Below are 23370 nucleotides of genomic sequence, written 5' to 3'. Positions count from 1 at the left end.
GCCCCCCCCCCCCCCCCCTTTTCCTTTTGGTTCTTTAAAGATCTCGCCACACAAATGCAGTGAAACTCGAGAACAGCGCTGCACTTATCCTCATTAATGGAAACAGACAGCGCTAAGTCCACAGTGTACACACAAAGTGAATCACAAATGTGAAAGAGTGCTACGCCCTACACCAAAAACAAACACAAGCTAAAGCGCGCCAGATACCGCAGGGGGTGAAAAGAGAACTACTCGCTGCCCTGGCTTCAAACGGAATGCCTCCTTCTCTTTCTCTTTGGATTACGGAGGATTACCAATCCCTCTGTCGTTCATTAAAACCTTGGAAAACCTGTGACAGTGATGTTTCAAAGTTTCTTTAAATATAAATCGTGTGATCCTAGACAGTGTTTTAGGACTCAGGTGCTGCTCTTTCATAGATTACAGCATCATGACAAGCACAAAACCGCAACATTAGGTCAACTAATAGTGTGAGTTTGGAGGAAATTAAAGAAAATCTGTTTAATCCAATCATTTTTGCCGTAAATGTATTAATTCTGTTTAATGTAACAACATTGTCAGTTTTGTTTTTTAAAAGAAGCTATAATGAGACTATTGTTGAAATGTCTCAGTAAGTGTCTATAGCATAGCCCTATTAATTTGATATTGAAATAATTTGGTTTGAATTCATATTTAAACCTTTTGTTTGCAGATTTTAATTGAAATGAGAAATATCAGTGTGCTTTCTATCAATAATATTTATGTAGACACTATACAATACACTATTAAAAAGTTTGGGGTCAGTATTTTTATTTCTTTCTCCAGCAAGGATGCATGCATTAAATTGATTGAAATTGACAGAAAAGTTATTTTGGACTTCTTTGTGGAATCCTAAAAATGAATCATAATTTCCACAGATATATTAAGCAGCACAACTGTTTTAAACATGGATATTAAGAAATGTTTCAAACAGCAAATCAGCAGTGATTTCTGAAAGATCATGTGACCTTGAAGACTGGAGTAATGGCTGTTGAAAATTCAGCTTTACCATCACAGGAGTAAATTACGTTTTAAAATATTTTCAAATAGAAAACAGTTAATTAAAATTCTAATAATATTCACAGTTTTTACTGTTTTGGTTAAATAAATGCATCTTTGGTGAGCATAAGAGACGTCTATCAAAAATAGCAGAAACATCTTACCAACCCCAAACTTTTGTACAGTAGTGTATTTATTTGGTTGTGAAAATTCTGGACATGTGCTGTGCCAAAAAAACGAGAAAGTGTGTGTGGGAAAATAGAAATGGAAAGGTTAGTCTAAAATGAAGTGTGTTTCCAAAGCACTGTCACGCAGAACTTCAGTTCTGGATAATGATACATTCAGAGAACACACCGAGAAAAGAAAGACACAGAGTAGTCTCTCTGCCTAACCTCTCCATTTGTCTTTCTCTATCTCCACCATCTCAACTGTGTTCCTCACTCTACTCCCTTTGTGGCCCAGAGCATTTGGCCCCACGTTGGCATGCCCCGTATTGCCATTTTCATTGTGTGTATATGTGCGTGTGGGTGGATGAGTGTGTTTGCATAATTGTGTGTTTGAGCGTACAATAATGGGTTCATAAAACAATCTATTTTGTAATGCCCCTTTGCCTGATGGCATTTCCATAACGCCGCTAGCAGTTGTTCTTGCCTCCTTTGGAGTACTTGCTTGAGGATAAGGTGAGGCCGACCAAGGCCACTGCTTCAGTCGAAGGGATTTCTCCCACCAGCATAACACCCACACACCCCTTCTCCATCAAACAGCAGTGCGACAGTGGAGATCTCAGTGGGGCACCAGAGCCAGGCTGTTTGCAAAGAAAAAAGCACCAGCGCGCACACCTACGTACACTCGGGTCACACTGATTGTTGTGGAACTGAGTCATATTCTTAATATTTTAAGAAAATTAAAAGACGAACCCCTTAGTGCGTTCATTAATTATTAATTTAAGTGCATAATTTCATTACTAGTCTTTGTAGTCTATGACAATACAAAGAATAAAATCATCCTGCTTTAAAGAAAGGAGGCTGTGAGTTGTTTTGACAATCTCTAAGGGCCTTTTTTTGGCAAGGCAATTATTTAGCTAATTTAATTTTCCTGCGAACAGACACATTAACAGAACCTTAAACTGATCTCTATTAAACATCTCATATCTCATCTGCGCTCTGTAACAAACTGCAGAGGCACAACCTCAAAGAAAACATTAAAGACATGCACACGCACATAACTCCCTCTATATAAACAACTTACTGCCGCACCTGTTTCTGGACATACAAACATGACTTAAATGGGTTGAATTATAAAATGCAACTCTGCAGGGATAGATTTAGCATGCTGCACTGAAAAGTTACATCTTCGAAATCTTAAAACAGACACATTTTTCTATTAGAGAGCATTACTGTTACTCCTTTAGAAGAACCTTTGTTTACTCTTTCATGTGAATTTTTATTTGAAATGTTTTGATTTAGACATGTTTTATTCAGAGTGCTTCCATACTCGTGGGTTTGTAACCGAAGTGTTCATAATTTATAAATTTGAAATGATTTTACACATTGTTTTAACAGTTTTAGACAAGAAATAGACAAGTATATATCTTCAGACCAGTTTTGGGTTGTGTTGGTTGATATCTAGTGTAATAGCAGCTGAACTGCATAGATTAGGCCCTGCTGTTTAATTTTAAAATGATGACTTTTTTAAATGTACCATATTCTTCTGTAGTTTACAGCACTGGCTGAGAGAGACTTTCTTTTATATGTAAACAAAATTAACATTGTAAGTTAAATATGTCCTTTTAAAGGGCTGTATGTTCCTGTATTTAGTCTGCAGTTTTTAAACGAAAAGACTAGGCTTCCATGGCCATTGTTTTGAGGCTTTGCTGTGTTTTTCAGCATTGTGCGCCATGATCATTGTGTTCTCATGTCGGTGTGTCAAGTTAAAAACATGTCTTGAGACCACTTGCATTCTGTTCCATTTTGTCTTTTTTTGGAAGCTGTTTTTGAACACAAGGATGTGTCCTGTGTATGGCCTCTAAGCAGTATCTGATGGACCCAATTATAAGTGGCTACAGTAAAGCCTGACAACCCATGTGTTCTTGTACTTCCCTAAATCTCACAGACACATAATAAAAAAAAAAAATCAATATCACACATATGACACCTATACATGAGTATATATATATATATATACTCTGTACTGTATATTTGGAAATACATATGTGGTATACACACCTACACACAGAATATAAAATTCTGTTCACACAACCAGATCATATACCCACGCAGAGACAGCACATGAATACAAAGCACACACAAACACAATCTCTTCAGCACAGCCAGGGTTACCTACAATGGACAGCAGCGTAGGTACCGGAGAGGGTTACAGTCAGGGCTGCCTCATGAATTTAATATTGAGGGAAGTGAGAATCACAGAGAATGTTTCATGGCAAAGCCAGCGCTCTGCTATACTGCATCATACCTATTGTGTAAATATTTCATGTCAACTTTTATCTACAGAAGTGTTTTGTGCTGTTCTGTCATTAGCTTTTAGAGCCGATTGTGCTGTTTACATGAAATCAAAGAGAATTTTTATTCTTATTTATCTCCTGGAAAGATGATCGATATACATAAAGTGTATAAAATGTGAATTTGCGAAAAAAAAAAAAAGATAGAGAATTTTGACAGAGCCTTTAGAAATATGCCATTAACATAAAATGCCACAGCGAAAGAGAATTACCTCTATGCTATTTAATTAGTATAATGGTTACGTTAACTTATATATTTTAATTGTCAATTAAAATTGAAACTGAAATGATGCATTGTGCTTTTAATGAGCTTTTAATGAGTGCGGATCTCCATTTTTCCAGCACTTTCTGTTCCCCAGCAGGATAGACTTGCAGTCAAATTTGGAAACACTGGAAAGGCTTTTTTAAAAAGACTTAAAACCAATTAAAAGGATATTTTTCACAAATAAACAGCTTATGACTATTAGTGTGTAGGCTCCTGATGGGTTATTCATTGCGATGGGACACGGCTGAAGCTGGAGCGCAATAGTGATGTGCGAGAGCTTGACTTCATTTTCCATCAGCAGTTTCACCATCATTGGAGATTGGTCAAATAATGCCTTGATTCACAAACTCTGTGGAGTCACTGTATAGTTGTGATTTTGTGCGTATGCACCATAACAAGCCGCATTTGTTTTACTTTTCAGACCAGCCCTGAAGAACAACGTAGAGAAGTTGTAATTTTATGCTTAATTGTCTGCCTCTCTGAGAATCTTATCAAGCACCATCAGGTGAGAATCTGAAATCTGCTGCAATTTAGTGCTCTAACTACAATGTCTGGATACAAAAAGCATCCTTCTCCTTTGAGAACAATTGCACAGTTTAGCAATGCATTATGATCAAATAAAATGTTCGCAAGCAACACTATAGTGTTCAAAATATTGGGGTTGTTCAGTTATTTATTTATTAAAGAAATCTGATGTTTATTTATTTATTAAAGAAATATCTTATGCCCACCAAGGCTGCATGCATTTGTTTTATTTTTTTTTCAGAATTCTTTGAATATGAAGTTCAAAAGAACACATTTATTTGAAATCTAATTTTTTGTAACAATGTAAAACCGTCCCTTTTCAAGAAACCCATAAGGAGGTGTCCATTTTTTTAAAGCTTTTAAAAAGTATGAAATGGTCTATAATTTTAATATTTTCGTCTCTCTGTTCTTTCACTTCACAGTTTAGGATAGTTGCTTGGTGTGCGTTCTTGTGGTGCTGACAACCAATCGGCATTATCATTTCCTGCAGATCCAGAGTGATGTGTCCCATGAAGAGTGAGGATAGCGGATTACAAATCACATACTTCCAGGGGGTCCATCTCCAGATGAGCATCTGCCATTGAGATGAATGGGAATGCTAACGGATAACAGGTATTACAGGCCTCCTGCTGTATGACTTTATAACTTGGGTGCATGTTTTTGATCCAGAAAATGTGATTCATAATATGCGCAGCTGTATTTTTGTTCCCGAGAGACGTGTTGTCATGTTTGTGAGCCCACGGTGTGCGTGCATGAAAAAAAGTATCATTAACTGTAGCATGACTACACAGGAGTCACGAGGTCCCAAAACCGGCGTCCTCTTTTCTCTTGTAATCCCCGTTTCCGTGATAGCGAAGATGAGGAAGGGCATGCGTGAGCTGCTCCCTGTCTGGGTCTCTTTTAGCTCTTGAGGAACATGCTGAGTTAAATGGAAGGAATGAGATGTTTCTCTCTCTGTTAAATTGAGGCTGTTTGGAGTGAGAGGCTCCATTTGGACGAGTCGTATTTGAACCATTACGCCTCTTACTTCAGCAGCAGGAGTCAGAATGTGTGAGATGATAAAATGAGTGTGTGTCCAGTGGGTGTCCTTCCTCTCTTTCTCATGCAGACACTCCTATATATGCTTTTACTTTATGGTACATATAATTTACAATAACACACACGCACACACACGTATTCCTCTGTGCTCAACATCATTTATCATCAAAGCTTTGCACATGAAAGATATATTTGACTGATTTTCGCTGTTCTGCTGCTTGGCAGTGAGCTAAAAGTCTTCACGCTGGATTCTCGCTAATTTCCCCCTCTCTCTACATCAATTGTTGATGCATAATTTAAAGGCCCAGTGCTTCCATTGATTGAAAATGAGATGAACATCGTAGCAAACACAGCACTGCCTCCAGCAACACCCCCCACCCCCTCATCCAAACCCTCCGGCAGCCATGTTGCGCCGTCAGTTGCTGGAATCAGGTGGGAAAGCTCAAACTTGCATTCGTTTGGAAGAGAACAGCAGCGCAGACACAAGATGACAGTTCAACGGGCATGTGACGCTAACTCACCTTGATATCACAAAGCTCTCTGGCTACAAACAGGAAAATCTGTTTGGTCAGACTTAAATTTAGGCACATTTAGGATGTGGAAGGCAAAAAGAAAGGAAGGACGAAAATCCATTTCAATTTGTCAAAACAAATGTATCACTGCTGCTGCTTACTTGACATTCTGCCCTTGCTGCAACAGCATCTTGGGACAGGGACATATCTCTGCAGTAAAAGACATCTTAAGACATTTTTGCTCCTTTTTATGTAGTATATAAATACACAGTTGCGTCACTGAGGTCATGACAACTTGCGTAATGCCGGAAGATGGCAAGTACCACCGACTTTTCGGCTTCTTTTTAATTAGCTTAGTGATCTTCCATCCAAAGAGACAAAAGCTGACTGAAGTGTAATTAGATAATGTAAGGTGCAATGAGATAATCTCTATTCTTAATGCTGTTTATCGTTGCATCTAATAGCCTTAATTCGACCCATTTGTACATAAAACACTTAAGGGATGCCTAAGTGCTCTCTCCCAGACAAAAGCATCATTCTGATTGGATTTGCATTAGAGATTCATATTTCGCTAAGAGGTTGTGTAAAACCATTAGCTTACCTCACCTTGCGCAAACTTAAGGCCTTTTTCCTTGTGTACCTACTTGCTGTGTATTTCACTGTGTGTTTTACAATATTGTACGTCTACGTGCAGATATTGAAAATGATATAGAAGCCGCATCAGAGTGAAAAATAATAAAGACAATTGACAGATGTTTCGAATAAGATATTAAGTTCTATTATGGGATACTAAAGCAATATCTGAAATATTAAGTTAAGATTTACACTACCGTTCAGAAGTTTGGGGTAGGAGAATTTGATAAAAAAGGCTGCCTTTATTTGATAGTACAGTAAACAGAGTCAACTATTACTTCAATTTAAAACAACTTTTCTATTTTAGTGTAAAAAAAAGTGCTATTTTTGTGGAAACTGATACTTTTTCAGGATTCTTTGATTAATAAAAAAATAAAATAATATGTAAATTATATATATATATATATATATATATATATATATATATATATATATATATATATATATATATATATATATATATATCACATTGAATTATACTAAAATTAAAATATTAGGGCTTAGATTGATGAATATTTTGTGTGTTCTGTTTTCTGGAGAAGTGAAGAACTTTTTGTGATACACTGGTAATGTCAGCTGATTTTATCATCTACCAAATGTCTGTACCAGCTCACTTCCTAGTATAAACTCTTAAAAATAAATGTGCTTCACGATGCCATAGAAGAACCTTTTTGTCTAAATGGTTCCATAAAGAACCTTTTATATTCGCTTTCAAAAAAGTTTATTTGTGGTAAAAAAGTTCTTCAGATTATAAAAAGGTATGAAAGAGATGTTTCTTTAAAGAACCTTTGACTGAATGGTTATTTGTGGAAGCAAAAATGGTTCTTCAATAGCATCGCTGTGAAGAACCTTTTAAGGACCTTTAGTTTTAAGAGTGTACCCTATACTGTAAGGCGTCTGTATTTTGCTGTGCCAGGCTGGTGACAGCTGGAAGACACAGGAATCTCCCGCCCCCGTTCCCCCTCTCTGCTGTGCCGGAGCCTGCGGCGTGTTGGCGTGTAGCCTGCAGTGTGTGGGCTATCTGGGAGGAGTGTGCATGTGGAAACAAAAGGAGCCCCTGTAAATCTGGGACACCCCAAAGAAGCGACGTCAGACCCCGCATATTAGATGACAACACTGGCAGCCACCCCAGGGAACGCTGAGATCCCACGCTCTCTTGGAATTGCTGGAGCTGCATGGAGCCAGTGGCTAATGCCAAGCTAACCGCAAGGTAATGTTTGAGACTAACCTCAGCAGCACTTCGTGGGCTAGTAAAATTGCTAGGGAAAACATGAACAATAAAGTATGCAGTAAACTCCGAAGGAGCATTAAAAGAAATATTGGCTGGATTTCAGAGAATTTGTTGCCATTTAAGATACATTCTGGATCATATGGATAAATGCTGACTCATATTTTGTGGTGTTTTTTTTATTATTATTATTATTATTTTTACCTTTCAGCTATTTATGTACATGGGTATTTATGAAGGAAATGTTGAAGGAAATGGGGGGGGGGGGTCTTTAAAGTTTGAGATACCACCTAGGTGCCACAAATGTATATTTTTTTGCATATTTCATCATATTTAATAAATTAACTTTTGTGGAACAGGGTGGAAGGCCACTTAATTTCCCAGAATGCATTGCCCGTTTTGAATTTCTTTGAACTGTAATTCAGTAATTTAATTTTGCTATCATTCCAATTCAAATCATACTAAAAAACGCTAAAAGGAAGTCAAATCTTGAATTCTGAATTTTGCCCAATCTAGTCTAGGCACACAACAGCTAACCACAAGGCCACGGCTCCAAAACACATACAAGATGTAAGCAGCAATTGGAGAGTAAAAAAAGATAAAAGAAACAAAATAAAGTCTGTTTTCCCCATTCACATTTTTTTATAACCCAATAGAGGGTAAATAGCCTTCTTTGGAGGAAAAAAAAAATAAACAGAAGGTGATTGGTTTATTCCTGTGCTCATGTTTGTCAGCGGCTTTGGGATGGTGACAGAAAGTTCATTGTCAAACAATGTAAATGAGGTCTGAATGTTTTACCCTGAATAACAACCTATCATTTACTTTGTTTACTCCAGGCTGAATGCGGAACACATCACGGCACTGAATTATGTGAGGAAGTGCGTGTTCCCTGCAATCACTACGTTGTTAATTCCTGCTATTCTATCAGACTTCTTTTCCAATACCCCATACAATTTTGCCATTTAGATGCCGTGTTGCATTTGTTGGGTTGTTTTAATTCAGCCTTATGCTGTTTTTAACAGGAAATGGCCAAACATGGAAAGCCATTCATGTTTTATTTCTACAGCATCAGATAAACACAGCGCATGTTTGACATGGAGGTTTTTCACACATTCCCAGCAGTCTAACACTTACCGAAGTGTTTCAAACCTCAACGTGCTTTTGCAAACATCAAGCACAATGAATTTTTCATGCCACTACATCTGCTTTTCCCTGCAGTTTTTCATCAGCATGATGGTGTGGGTTCCAGCACATCTGCGAAGGAATGGTAAGATGTCTTTCTGGCTTTAAATCACATGCCGTCGTTAATTTGCTAGCAGGCGGAGCAAGCTGCTCTCCGGTCAGTATAGAGACAGAAGTCATATATGGCTCCGTATCAATGTCGGCTCAGCTTGACGCTAAGGTTAGCACGTGCTACGCTTGGCAGCAGACAACGGACACCGTGTTCGGGTCAGCAGCGTGACAGATGGTTGGGTGCTCGGCGTGAGAGTGGGTTGTGTACCTGAACAAGCAGTTGCACAAAGCAGCTTTGATGTAAGCTACATAAGTGTTAAACACAGAGTGAACTGATAGCAGCACCGCCGCCTGTGCCAAGCCATTAAATACCAACAATGGCATCTGCGGATTGGGCAAGAAGGGGAAAATAATGAAGCAAAATGGCAGGCGACAAAGCAGGCTGGGAGCGATAGCATGTGCCGCTTGCTTTTCTGCTACACAGAGAGAGGCCTAAACCGCAGGGGGCTGGTGCGAAGGGGGTTGGCGCTGTTTCTCAGAAGCCATTTTTAATCGTGCGGTAATTATTTACTGCTTGAAGAATATGAACAGAAGATTATCTGCAGTCGCTCTTTTTCCCCCGTCTCCTCATCAGATGGAAAAATCACAGACGCAATCAATTCACGGCCCTGCCTGAGTGTGTCTTTTTTTCTGCCGTATCATTATAAACACAATTGTGTTCATTTTCACACAGAAAAAGGATCCGCCGAGCCCGAGAACCTGACAAGTATCCAATTCTTTTCCCCTTCCGAACTGCCGCTCAATCAGTGTTTTCCATTTTGCTTTGTGCTGATAGCCAGAAGCGTTAACACTTTCTTAATGTATTCCATTAAAAGTTTTCATTCAATATGATTCCTGGCTCACAAGAAAATCACTATTAGTCCCTATGGGCTATGTGTTTATCCTCACTATTAGCACAGAACGAGGTGTTGCTGAGGTAGCAACACTGGGCTTGGGATGTGCGCATTTAGAGTAGGGGATTTTCAGCTTGATTCAAACCTTTAAAAACAAAGGCTTTCCGCTAAGTTAGCAGCATCGCCATCTGCTTTATTCGGCATCTCGACACAGTCCTTGCGGTAATGACTTCTGAAATGCTTTCCCCACTGAGAGGAATGTGATAAAGCCGTTTCTGCTGACAGTTTACATAATCGCTGATAAATATTGGCCCACTGTTTTTTTTTTTTTTTTACAGAGTGTACAGAAAGAAAGTATTCTTAGATTATATTACTTTGTGCAATGAATCGACAAAAATATAGGGAGGTGTTCTTTGTGTGGTCTGTCAATAAATGAAACGTGTGTATTCTTCAACTATGTGGACTTGTGTGTCAGAGAAATGAAATTATTTCTATGTTTTTTGTTATATTGAGTTCATATTTTATTTTATTTTATTTTTTTGGGGTACTATACCTTCATTATTTATTTGTTCTATTTTTCCAAATACCCTTTTATGTACAGATGTTGTTGTTTTACCCTTGCTCAGACCCAGACTTTCAATCATAAACTATGAAATCCACCATATAAATTTACATTTTATTTTATCTGTATTTCTCTTTTGAGTAGACTATTTTTATTTACTATTATTTAGATACCAATCAAGCACATACAGTAAATGAAAATACAGGAAATATTTAACCATGTGTATTTAGGACATGTCAAATGTAAGCTATAAAATTAGCTTCACCAAAACAAATGTGATGAACAATTGGCGCTTAAATCTAGAAGGTTTAAAATATAATTTCAATCGAATAATTAATTATTGTTTGAAATGTGGTGGAAATTACACATTGATGCATGTTTTTCAACTTTTGGACATTGTTAACAGACTAGTTTGTATAGTGAGTTTGTACATTTTAAGAGGCCACAGGGCCTTTGAGTGCCCATAGTTGACGAAACATCCATATATGTATGACTACATTAAAGACCACCTATCATGGAATTTTGAAATTTACCTTTCATGTAGTGTGTAACATAGATCTAAGTGAACAAAAACATCCTGCAAAGTTTGAAATATGACAGTGCACCGTATATAAAGTTATTGTCTTTCAAAAGTAAGAGTCGACTCTGAGTCATTTTTATGAATCGTTAGAAGACCGAAGCTTTTTCTCTGACTAGATGACGTCAACTTGTCAAGTTATTTGAATACGATACGCCCACATATTGCGCTCCAAGACGCCAGTGAAAACTAGAAAACATAATGGCGATGAGACGCTGTGTTCTGAAATGCGACTCAAAAGCAAACTTTTTTCATCTGCCCAAGGATGAGCATTTGAAGACTAAGTGGCTACAATTCATATGTACAACTGTAAGTTATCACAGAAGTATAGTTCGAGCCTTGTGCTTTGTTCACGCCATTTTGAAGACGATTGCTTTACCAACTTAAATGCAATCAAACTTGGATTCGCGAGCCGGCTGATATTGAAGGAAGGTTCAGTTCCAAGTGTATTTGCATCAGCTTCCTCCTCCGTATCACAACCTGTAAGTGTTATTAATAATTGTTGATTTTATGTTTTATGTAGCATGCTTAATGATTGTTTGGTTTGTTGTGTAAGCACCGTTTAGCTTCTAGGTCTTCAATGACAATTGTATTGAGATATGTCAATTGTTTGTCGTTGTTTTCGGAGTTTTCTTAAAGAATAGAGTACCTCGTAGTAACGTAACGTTAGGCCTACTGCTTTTTTAGGTGCTCTTTAAATAAAAGATTGAACCTCAGGTCCCTGGTGTATTGCACGTACAGCTAGAGGTCAGAAAGAAGGTGATGAGAGAGCATGTGTGTATGTAAAATTGCAAGGAGAGGAAAGAGAAGGACGGATAAACAATCTGGGGTGGCATTTTGGCAAGCGGCTGTAACCCAGGCTTGACAAGGCAAGAGAACTGTAGCCGTGGCAAACGGTACATCACTGCATTGTGTCTCATCAAAGCTGACAGGAGTGAGGGAAGGAAAAAAAGGGAAAAGAAGAAGCCTGTCTATTACGTGCAAAGGCCCAAAACTTCTCACCTTGTCGAAGGAGCCGTCTCTCTCTAGCTTTTCAAATGCCATGTAAAAGGCTCTTTTGTAAGTCAAAATTCTTTGAAAAGCTGTGAAGTGACTTCTCGTCGACGTCCATACACTATAGATTAAAGCCGAGCGAAGAGCTCAGGAAGGCTGCGTTGGTCAAATATTATGACATGGAGGTTCAAATACAATCTCTGATGCCACGCAATCTATTTTGAACCCCAGACAGCAGCTAATGACGGCAGCAGACAGAACTCACAGCCTATAGCTCGCTCTGCTTTTACAATGATCAAGAAGCGATTTGTTAGCTTAAAATTCTGAACTGGGAAATTGCACCCCTGGGATCTCAGAGCAAAGAGTGCAGTACAAGGAAGAGTCGTATTTGTGATGCACTATGTGTTCCTGAGCCAGAACAAGGACAGAGCGGTAAGACAGTGAGTGATCCTGGTTAACATTATATTTTAACAACTGGCAATTTAATAAAACGTGTTCCATTTAATGTATGCGAGGATATCCCGAGACTTCAGTGAATCTCCCACATGTAAAGACTGAAAAAAGGAGCATGTGTCAACTCTCATGACGATGATTCTAATGATGAATCTCTTGTCCGACCATCTGACTGCCTGGCAATGAAACCCTACAAAACTTGTGGTCAGGAGCCAAGAGTTTCTCTCTCTCCGCTTTTGTCTAAAAACCAGTGGCTTTAGGCCTGGCCCTGTTTTAATGAGATTATCTAGAGAGAAGTATCACTAGGTAGGATATAAAATGGAGGCCATTATCTGGCATTATTTCTGAGCAGCCTCCCCATCCATCTGCTTACCACCCACGTAGTCACTATGGTGGGATTAGAACTCTGATTAGCTGGGGAGTGCTGTTTAAACACCTCTATGTCCTCCATCTCTCTCCTCCTTTTCTCTGGGCACTGTAAACAAAACAATAGCCCTTCTCATCCAATGTTTCCAACTCCCGAATTGCCCTGAAACTGCAGTCTGACCTGCTGCAACTGCATCAAACAGACCTAAACGAGCAATGATTTTATTTTAAGACTTCATTTTTAATTTGATTGGTCCTATTTGTCCCTTTTTGTTTATATGAAGATACACGGTTGTTGATTTTGGACACACCTTTGAAATGCAGAATTTTCTAAAATGACTAATACATTTAATTTTTATCATGATTTTTGTTAATTTATTATAATTTATTTTATTATTTTGTTGTGACATTTTATATATATATATTTTTAACACACAGTATTAATATATACACACAAATCATTAATGAATATATAGTGCATTTATAATTGTGCATGTGTGTGTGTGTTTGTATTTATATATGGTCTATTCACTCTTTTCTCAAATTAATTATTTTAAGTCATTTCATTAACATTTTTAATCAATTGACAGCTGGGTTAAAAAATAATGACTCTTCGTTTGAAAGTTTTTCTTTTTAACCTATAATACCCAAGACATTGTGTCTCTTCTGTCTTCACTAGACACAGTTCATTATGCAAATCAAATGCAGTTTTCTTTTTATTAAAATTTTTTCTGCCCTTATTAGTACCTGTGATTTTGTCTCGAACCAGCTTGCAGGACTCAATCTCGCCAATGCTGCCGAAGAGGCTGCGGAACTCTTCTTGGGTCATGTTCTGGGGCAGGTAGTTGACAATGAGGTTTGTCTTGCTGTCGTCATTAGGGCCGCCAGTCTGCATGGGCGAGGGGCAGCTGCGGCTGTTGCTGGAGGGCCCGTTGGCCGTGGCGGAGTTCGGCCCATTCGTCACCTGAGGCTCCATGTTGCTGATTATCTGCAGACAAAAGAAGAATTAAAGTATGTGGCATCTGAAAAGTACGCAGTTCAGTAAACAGCATATATTAGGATTGACATATCTGATTTCCTTCATACGGAGTACTTAATCATTTAAACAAAATTTGTGAAAGTTACTGACATGTCAGATAAAGGGGTTTGGAATAATCTGGTGTATGTAACTGCAACTGCAACTGCAACATTTAGCTGAGAAACCTCACAGGCTGACTCTAAATAATACAATGCATGACACACTTACTGAAAAACTGTTTATGCATCTCTAGACTTTCAGTAGTTTCGTTCCACCCTCCCTCCCCCTCACTCCATCACTGATATTTTTGAGTTTGGCTGTGCGTTTTGATGGTTGGCTCAACTTGACAGGGTAACAATGTGAGCCCTTCAGCGTGGAGCGACTGTCATGGTGAACAGCGTTTGCCACTGGTTTAGCCGTGCACTTTTAAGAGCAGGTGTTTGAAGAGAAGCTTGCTGGCCCTGGGGAAGTAGGAACAGAGGAGGCCCCAGTCTGTGCTGCTTTTCAGCCTCAAACTTTTTTATTTCAAGACTGTTCCACACCGCAGCTAAATGTATTCATCCATTTGCATAAAGGATGTTTGTGTGTGAGCTCATGTGTGTTTAATTTTGTCACCCGACTCTATTTGAGGGGGCTGGGTGACATCCAGAATCGTGTCATATTCTGACTGTCACGAAGGTTGAAGATATGCGTGTGAGGGAGCATGTGTGAGAGAGTGCAGATTAGGGTGCAAACCTTTATGGTTGCGAAAGCAATGCGCCATGACATCAGGGAGATCATGAGGAGGAATTTAAGTTAATTCTCAACGGATTGACTATGGATTTTTTGGGGGGTGTTTTTTTGTTGTTGTTTTTTTGCATTTAGTCTGGACAGAAAAATTTGAGTTGCTCTAATCTTCAATTTAGTCTTTCAATTTCAGACAAAATCTCAGACCAAAAGAGGATAGGAAGAAGGAAAAAACTAAAAATAAGCAAATAAGAATTAAAACAGCAAGAATGACCTTATTATAGCTCGTTCTAAGATGATTCTGTAAGTCAACCATGTTTATTATTCATTTTCTCTTCCTCTCTGACTGGCGTAATTCAGATCAAGATCTGCACAGAGAGAGTGAAGGAGAAGCGCTAATGTTTCCTGCTGATAGATTCAAGAGTGGAAAATAATAGAGATGAGGAGGAGAAAAAAATGGATCTAAGCGGAAATTCAGCTGCACTTATTTTTAGCTCTTCAAAAAAATACTCTGTATCTGCACTCTGAAGTTCGACTCTCCTTTATCAAAGCGGGCATATTTAGAAAGGTTAACTATTTTTCCCCATCTGACACCACACTAGTGTTTGCACTTGGAGTATTTTTTAGAAACACACAGGCACAGTAAAGAGAATGCTAAAAACAAAGCTATTCAGTTGTATATGGTATGAAGCCATCAACAATAACTGCTGCATTTCTCTGCTCCCCTAAATTTCTAATCTATTTATTTCCTTAATGCATATATATATATATATATATATATATATATATATATATATATATATATATATATATATATATATATATATATATATATATATATACTGTATATGTGTGTGTATTTATTTAAGTTAAGTCATGTAAAATGGTTACAAAAAGGGCAGATGCAGCTGCATTCTCCCTTTTTCTGGATCAATTGCTGTGCCTCCATTTTTAGTCTTTGTATACGTTCACATTTTTTCAATGTGACACATTGAAAAAAAGCTGCCGGTAGCCCATAGGAGGCTCATCTGCAAAGCTCTCAGGATATGCATGTAAATGGATCCTGTTCCACACTTCTCTGCAGCAAAGAGGGATGGAACGACACAAAGGGACAAAATAGCCATCGCCACAGCAGGTCTTGATTGATGTGTGTGTGTGTGTGTATGTGTTTATTTCTTGGTGTTTTTATGTGTGCATGAAAAAGGGGAGACTTATTAAGTCTGTTTGCAGCTCCTGCTGTGCACTGTTCTTTCAGGAAAAAAAAAGAAATACTCAAACATCATGGGATGAGAGCTTTGAATATTCCAAAAAAGAAACAGATGAAAGTGGACACCTTTCATTCTGATTCCTGGGACCTGTTGTGTCTCGATGGCCAATTAAAGACCTGTCTTTTCTTTGTAATCCCTTCACTAGCTTTTGTATGCTGTCTTATTATTTTCCTGTAGATGAACTCCCCTCGTTGTCATATTGAGAAGGGTAATTGTTCCTTTACACACTCACTATTGCTGGACATTTGTCCTAGCTGCTGACAGGGGTCAGTGTAGTGACTTTTCCTTATTTTCTCTCCTTTCCCTTAACTACTGTTCCGGAGTAGTTAAAGATTAGATTTGAATGCAAAATTGGCCATTAAAAATAACCAACAAAAAACTGAAAAACTGTTTGCTTCATGTTGCCTAGAAATAATTAAATCAGGTGCCGATATACAACACTGGGAATTAATATCGGCCAACTGATTCATTTAAAAACTTCATTTAGGAACAAAACAGAACTGGATATGTTTGTCATTGTATCATTCACTCAAGCGATTTGTTAAAAAAACCTTTTCTGTTAAATTACTTTATTGAAATATTATTCAAATTTTACATATATTAAATTAGGCTATTATATATTTGTAATACATATTTTTTAACAACTTAATTAATATAAAAATGATCAAGCGCAAGGTTGGGGGATCCGATTCCCCCGGGAACACATGATATGTAAAAATTGATAGCCTGAATGCACTGTAAATCGCTTTGGATAAAAGCGTCTGCTAAATGCATTAATTTAAATTAAGTGCCATTTTTTCAGTAGAATACGTGAACCCAGTTATATTGTATATTTTATCTCAGGTTGTATGCTTTATTGAACAATCAACATCTACAATTTTAACTATCCTTTATATGATATAAATGTTAAATAGAATAGCTTTTAAGCCTGTCAACAAACTCAAACACGTAAAAGGGCAGAAAGCATCTATAATTAGCTAAAAAATGGCAGTCTGCTTCTCCACCTCGCTTTTTTTTTTTTTTCAGGATTAGCATGGACCATTTAGTGTGGAGGTCACATGCTATTGATATTGATAATGCTAACAGATAGATTTCTCCAGGTTTTGGAGAGCCTAGGTCTGTCCCAAAAACATGTGATTTCAGTGTTATCTATCAAGTAGTAGGGACATTTAATATGTGGCATTAAAAATGGGTTTACAGTACCTTCACCTTGGATAGTATAAACTTTAGTTGTTTGAATGCTAGCTAAGGCAGAGCCTAGCTGGCTGTATCTGTTTGTGCTGTAGCTGTAGTAGGCAGGGAGACAGTTGGACAGACAGACAGGTAAGGCGAACAGACAGGCAGACATGCTAAGCCATCACATAGGCCTTGGTGTCAGCCGGGGGACAGACATCAGCTTCCCTTTGATTCAACTGAACAGTAGCCCCAGATTACACTTCTTTATTTTTTCAAACGCAATGGCAGATATGCCGACTGTTTCTGAACGCTGCTCAGCCCAGCTCAGGCTACGAATGTATGTGTGTGTGTGAACGCAGGAAGGAAGAAGCTCTGCCACTCTGTCTTACATAAGTGCCTTAGAGGATGTCAAGACGCGGATAAAAATACAGGAACAACCAGTCCAATGTCCCTGAGTCACGCAGAGCCAAAGGTGTGTGCTTGTGTTCACAGCACTGCGGATAGATGCATTTCGGTATGTGTCGCCGATACCTGCCATTTGAACACTGCACTTTAATAGCCTTATTAGCGAAGACGATAAAATGTCAGGCTTCTATTCTGATGTGTGTTTTTACTAGAAATGCTCTCCAGTTATTACCGGAGCCTTCTGATGCTATAGTGCTCCCTCCTATAGATGTCTACTCTTATTTAAGCGGTCCTGTGATGGCTAAATCTATGAGAAATCAACAATGGTAATGATTTTCAGTTAGTAAAAGAGGGAAAAAAAAGTCTTTCAATCTAAACACAAAATTAATATATATATTTTTTTTTTGCATATATGCAGTATTTTCTTAATAGCACAAGACATTGAAATGTTGCACATACATTATACATATTGACAATACAAAACCCATCCATAATATGTTATCAGGTAAAACCCCTAATAACATTTACAGTAATAACAACCTTTGTTTTAATTATTATTACACCTGTTTTACTCTACCCCTGCGCACACCCTCCCTCTCATAGCACAACTTCATAGCAACAATATAGATATTAATGGGGTTAAAAATGGCGGTTAGTGGGCAGCATTCTCCTTACCATCTTTGGCTGTGTCAGCAGTCCCTTCTCAGCCCAGCCCTGGAGCTGCGGCAGGTCTGCCTGACGCCACTGAGTCTCTGTCGATCCCTACGGGAGGGGGGTAGGGTCAATATTCAAACATGCCCAGTTTCTCCATACCAAACAAACACTCCTGACGGTCTCCAGGCACACTAAAACACACAGGTGGCTTTGATTTGGATTTGAAAAACACAATAGTTTGAATTTAGTTGGATTTGATATATTCTATAATGGAAATGGGTGCTATAGGTGCATGCGGAGAACGGGTGAAATATAGAATGGCCTATCCGTTGATGAAACTAAAATATTTTTTTCACGCTCCAGGCCATAGACAAATTTGTGCAGGATATAGAAACTGCAAGATGTGAAAAACAGCAAGCCTCCGACTGTAGATTTAATATCATGGGTTTTCCGACAAATCCAGCTTCGTAAACAAGACCTTAGTGGACCAATACCGAGGCTGCCGCAATCACAGCTTGAGCCATGGAGCTAACAGCGAAAACAGCCAATTTAGGAAAAGAGGGAGACTCTGAGCGTGACCTTTCAGTTGGATGGATGGAATAGAGGAGGAGTGTAATAGGAGGCATCCAGCACTACATGATGGAGGAGACACTTCTGCATCAGAAAGGGATGGAGGGGGGATGGGAGGAGGGGCTTGGGGTCCTCTGCAGATCTTTAAAATGTTCGCGTAAGTGCCCAGGTGTCGGGATCTAGAGAAAAATAGTCTGTGGAGGAGGGAGAGAAGAGAGGGATGGGGTGGGCAGGTGGATTGCTGACAGCTCCTGGTGTTATATGGGGCATGGGTCTGTAATTTAAAAAAGAGCCTCATGGGATTGTTTTATTTATTTTTTAATCTCATGTGCCACCTTGGTTTTAGTTTTAGTGAGGACCGCAGGGTGTAACAAAACACTTTTATTGTTCTGGTGATGAAACATCAGTGTACATTCAGCTTAAACATGATGTGTATTTGTTCTCTAATGAAACAACATATCTGCATGTACCAACCCAGAGCTTTAGATTCACATGCTGAATCGCTCAAAAAACAAGAAGCGGGATGACACAGCCAAATGATGCATCAGAATTTCGGTGCATCATTCACAGTAAGGTTACTCTGGTTGCAGAGGACAGATCAATGTCCGCGGGCGACAGAAGGGAGAGGACAGACTACAAATGAATTCATCTTCTGTTTTCACTGACCTTTTCTCAAAGCTCACAGGAATCAAAAATGGAATATGTAACAATGGAGAAATAGCTTTTTGTTCACTTTTTTTGTGTCTTATTTTCTCTCTCTTCCTTCTTTTTCTATGATTCTTTTGTTGAGAATATAAAACTACTCAAACTGCTGTTGTTCATGGCAATTAAACAATGTCAGCAAACATGTAAATTAAATTATCGCTTGTTTCTTTAAATCATTTGTCAAATGTGCAAGAAGTGCAGTTTGTAGGATGTAAGGTAAGTTATCTGAAGGCATTTCTCTTGATATAACTATTTACTTCTTAGATTAACTTCTTGAATCTCTCTTTTTCTCTCTCTCACACACACATAAACAGAAACACACACACTAAATGTAGATGCCTTTTCTTTTACAAAATATCTACCAATATTAAATACCCCATGAAGTCCAAATGAGAGTGTTGTGGTATTAGTCTACTATGTATGTTAGCTTTGAGGCCATCTATATGCTAATGTTCTCCTAAACATTGACAAAATGACTTTTAGCAGATATACGAATTTAAAAATATCTTTCTCTTCAGGGAAAATGGACTGATAATGTTGATGATATAACATGTTATAAAACATTCCTGTTTTCTGTTTAGGCTAATACGTTAACACATCAGAAAACCGCAGTTGACAAATGACTCCATGGGGTTTTTAAAAACTGAAGAAAACGCAATCTCGTTTTAGCTTAGCATAAGTCCGCCATTACTTTAACCACAGCAGCCAAGGTAAAAATAAATAAGTAAATAAAATAAAACAGAGATGTCACCTCACCCTCTGACATAAAAAAAAAGTATCCCACGCTTTTCTTTTCTGCTCATGTAATGGGTAATAAATCATCCACTTCATCCACCATTGTTTGACGCTATTGGTCAAACAACCCATACTTAACCCAAACAGGAGCCACACTGGACTCGGAAGCATCTCGTACAATCATTTCCATGCACCTACAGCCTGTATCACACAACCTTCCGGGCGGATAATTGACATCACAGAGGCACTGTTAAAAGTGAGAGTGCCTACCACAAAATGGAGGTCACCCTCAGCAGCTAGATATATGTGAATGTATGATCTTGCTGTTTTTGCCACGCACTCATGGGGTTCAAAGCCAAGGAAAGGATTTCATCTTGTTCATCCACTATATTTTCGGTTTACTCATACCACTCAGGTAGATATAGCCGGGGAATAACCTTTTCCTTCATTCATTTTTTTAGCTCCTTTAACAAAACAGCATGACTCTGGTAAGTAACCCTAGACTAAATCTCCTAACAAAAATAAATAAAAATAATAATAATAAAATCCCAGATTGAGAAATAAACAAATTAGTACTTAATAGAGTCTCTGGGCAGAGGGTCCAAGTCTCCTTAATGTTTGCAGAGGTCGCTGCACTTGCCCGAGACTCCAACCCTCCTGCGCACTGAACTGCTGGAGGGGATGTGAGCTGTCAGAACCCATTCAGGTACGCAGCTTCATACATTTCTTGTATCTTAACGTCAGGTCAGTAAAGTTCTCTGTGTGTATTGATTTTTATTTTTCTCTCCCCGTGTTTTGCGTGGGCTCTCCTGCTCAGTGGGACACCTCCTCCAGAGCCCTCGGGTCAGACTGCCACTCCGGCAGATCAATCAGGGCAGTAATGTGGGACGGCATGCGCCAAGACTGCTCCGCTCCGGCACCATCGATCCGCATCTACTTTACCAAATGGATTTTTTCTTCTCCGCCCTCCCTCCATCCTTTCTCTCATTGAGTACCTCTCTCCTTCTTATTCTTCCTCTGAGGGACTTCGAATAATAAATGCATTGGTATAAAAGCAATTTTTCATTTAACTTTAGCTTGACACATTTTCTTCTTCCCACTCTAGATGAAGTCCGGTTTTATGTTACGCCTGATCGATAGAAGCTTCCAAGGCGGTTCTCCCATAATTTCACTGACTTTCTCCCCTGGGTGATAATGATGGGCCTGGTCCAGTGGATAGCAGAGGACCACACCCTGATCACATTACCCCATCATTAGAGCGAGCCTCATTTGATCAGTAATGAAGGTTGCTGTTCATTTGGCCTATGCCTCGTGTTCATTCTTAGCATCTGTTCTCAGAGATGGGTTCCATGCTCCCGTCTATGTCCAATGAATGTCTCAGAGGAATTACTCTGACCTTTTGCCGTTCAAAGGCGGGATTCGCTTCCTGGGGTGACTCAGGGTGACTGTATAATGACAGGGCTGTGGAGTAATAGGCGAGGTTGAATACAGGCCACTGCAGAAACATAAACACTAGAATGCTGAAAGCCGTGATCCAGGGATTCACAAATTTATGATGCTTGAGCAGTTTTATGTTAATAAAGAATTAGGATTTTTAAGCAGTTGAATTTTATGTCATCACATTGTAAATACATTTCAAATGTTAATACGTGATTTTCCTAGCTTCAGATGATATAGCCTACCAGATATAATAAAGCTTGTCTTCTCTTTTCAAAAAACACCATCCAGTTTTTTTTTTTATTGTCCAAATGGAAATCATATAAGCTGAAAAAAATAAATACATACATTTCTCACTTAAATGCCTGGATAATGGACAGATGATTGATTGTCTGAGGGTTTTATTTGCTTGAAACCATTATCAGAGATTTTAAATAATGAAAAATACATGAATACAGATTGACACAGCAAGCATTTGGGGTTAGGTACAAAATTTTGGTTCTGGATTCTAAAACTCTTGTAAGAAAAGAAAGAAAGGAAAAGGAGGAGATGCAATGAAAGGAACTGGAAAGATGATTGGAGGACAGAAATGTGAGGGTGTATGTGGGGGACGGCAGCATCAGTGACACAGGCCGTGTTTTTCCTTTGGGCTACAGGTCTGGTGAAACACCTGCATCTCTCCCTACCCACTCTCTCCAAATCTCGCAACGGTGACCTCATCAGCTGACCCCACTCTCTTTCTCTCTTACTCTCTCTATCCACCGTCGCTCCTTTGCAGTTTCCCCCTCTCTCTCTCTGGATGAATGGCTGTATTTTCTCTCAGTGCGTGGGATCTCCTTGGCCTTAAATTAACCTCTCTTGCAGATCTTCTGTGGAGACGAATTAGCGCCCATCGTGACAGTGTGGCTAATGTGTTGGTGAGGGTTCAGCAGAGTTTTCAAATAAAAAAGGCAAAAAAAAAAAATGCAATGCTGTGCTGATGAACTGCAATGCAAAAATGAATGTTTTCATGAAGTTACACAACTGCGGTACATGCTGATAAAGATTAAAAAACAAACAAATGCAGCCACAATAATATGAAATAGTCAAATAGAGCTGAATTTCTGAGCAGCATGTTTGCGTTTTGCATAATCCACTATCTAGTCCATGCTGCCATGGGGCCGCTGGCTCCGTTAGCCGCTGGTAGTGGCCCAGCTCACTGCCAAGGCAAGCAGAAAATTGGTGAGCATCTTGATTCAGGGATGACACTTAAATTTGTGTGGCTCCAGTGACCAGTTCTATCCTCAGGGTCCGGATGGAAATATGAGAGAGTTTGGCCCTCTGCCTGCTTCAGCCAGCCCATAGGACTCACATCCTTCAGGCAGTATGGGGTAAGCGGTCTGCTGGGCCTGGCTTTGCGCACACACACACACACCCAGTAGCATGCCACTGACATAGTCCAGCCCCAGGCCATCCCTTTGATATCTCTCGTGGACACAAACACTGCTTGTGACGCGGAGAAACCTTCACTATCAGACGTGAGGGTATTGTGTCATATTAAAGCAGATTTAACGGGAGAGTATTTGGTGGATGTGTCTTTAAAATCGCTCAGATCTGTGTTATGAAATGCGCTTTATTGCAAGGCGATGATCAAAATGAGACAGGGGAGTTCTTTTGGTGTGTGCGCATGTTGTCCTTGTCTGTCAACTAGCCTTGGACCACGAGTTGATTGTCAGTGACAGACTCAGAGATACACTGCCCACCCCCACACACTCTTTCTCTTTCACATACCCTTCCACTTGCTCTATCTAACCCCTACATATATTATAGATATTGCACTAGTGCCTCCCACCATCAGGGGACTTCTGCATTTCAATAAAGGTGACC

The 23370-nt window shown here is 39.0% G+C and overlaps 1 protein-coding gene across 9 annotated transcripts in view; it reads right to left on the bottom strand.

Moving 5' to 3' along the window:
- Positions 1–23370, bottom strand: part of elavl4 (ELAV like neuron-specific RNA binding protein 4) — a 77280-nt gene that overhangs the window by 26996 nt on the left and 26914 nt on the right. For 8 of the 9 annotated variants that reach the window (XM_026269229.1, XM_026269221.1, XM_026269222.1 and 5 more), the window contains 2 exons: positions 18079–18165; positions 13558–13798 (listed from right to left, as the gene is read on the bottom strand). In XM_026269229.1, the coding sequence (XP_026125014.1) occupies positions 13558–13798; positions 18079–18165 (328 nt within the window). The remainder of the gene's footprint in view (positions 1–13557; positions 13799–18078; positions 18166–23370) is intronic. The other variant, XM_026269226.1, reaches the window with a different exon arrangement.

The sequence above is a fragment of the Carassius auratus genome, chromosome 8, assembly GCF_003368295.1.
Source record: "Carassius auratus strain Wakin chromosome 8, ASM336829v1, whole genome shotgun sequence".
Taxonomy (NCBI): Eukaryota; Metazoa; Chordata; class Actinopteri; order Cypriniformes; family Cyprinidae; genus Carassius; species Carassius auratus.
Note: the sequence above shows the minus strand (reverse complement) of the source record. Positions and strands in the feature narration are given on the sequence as shown.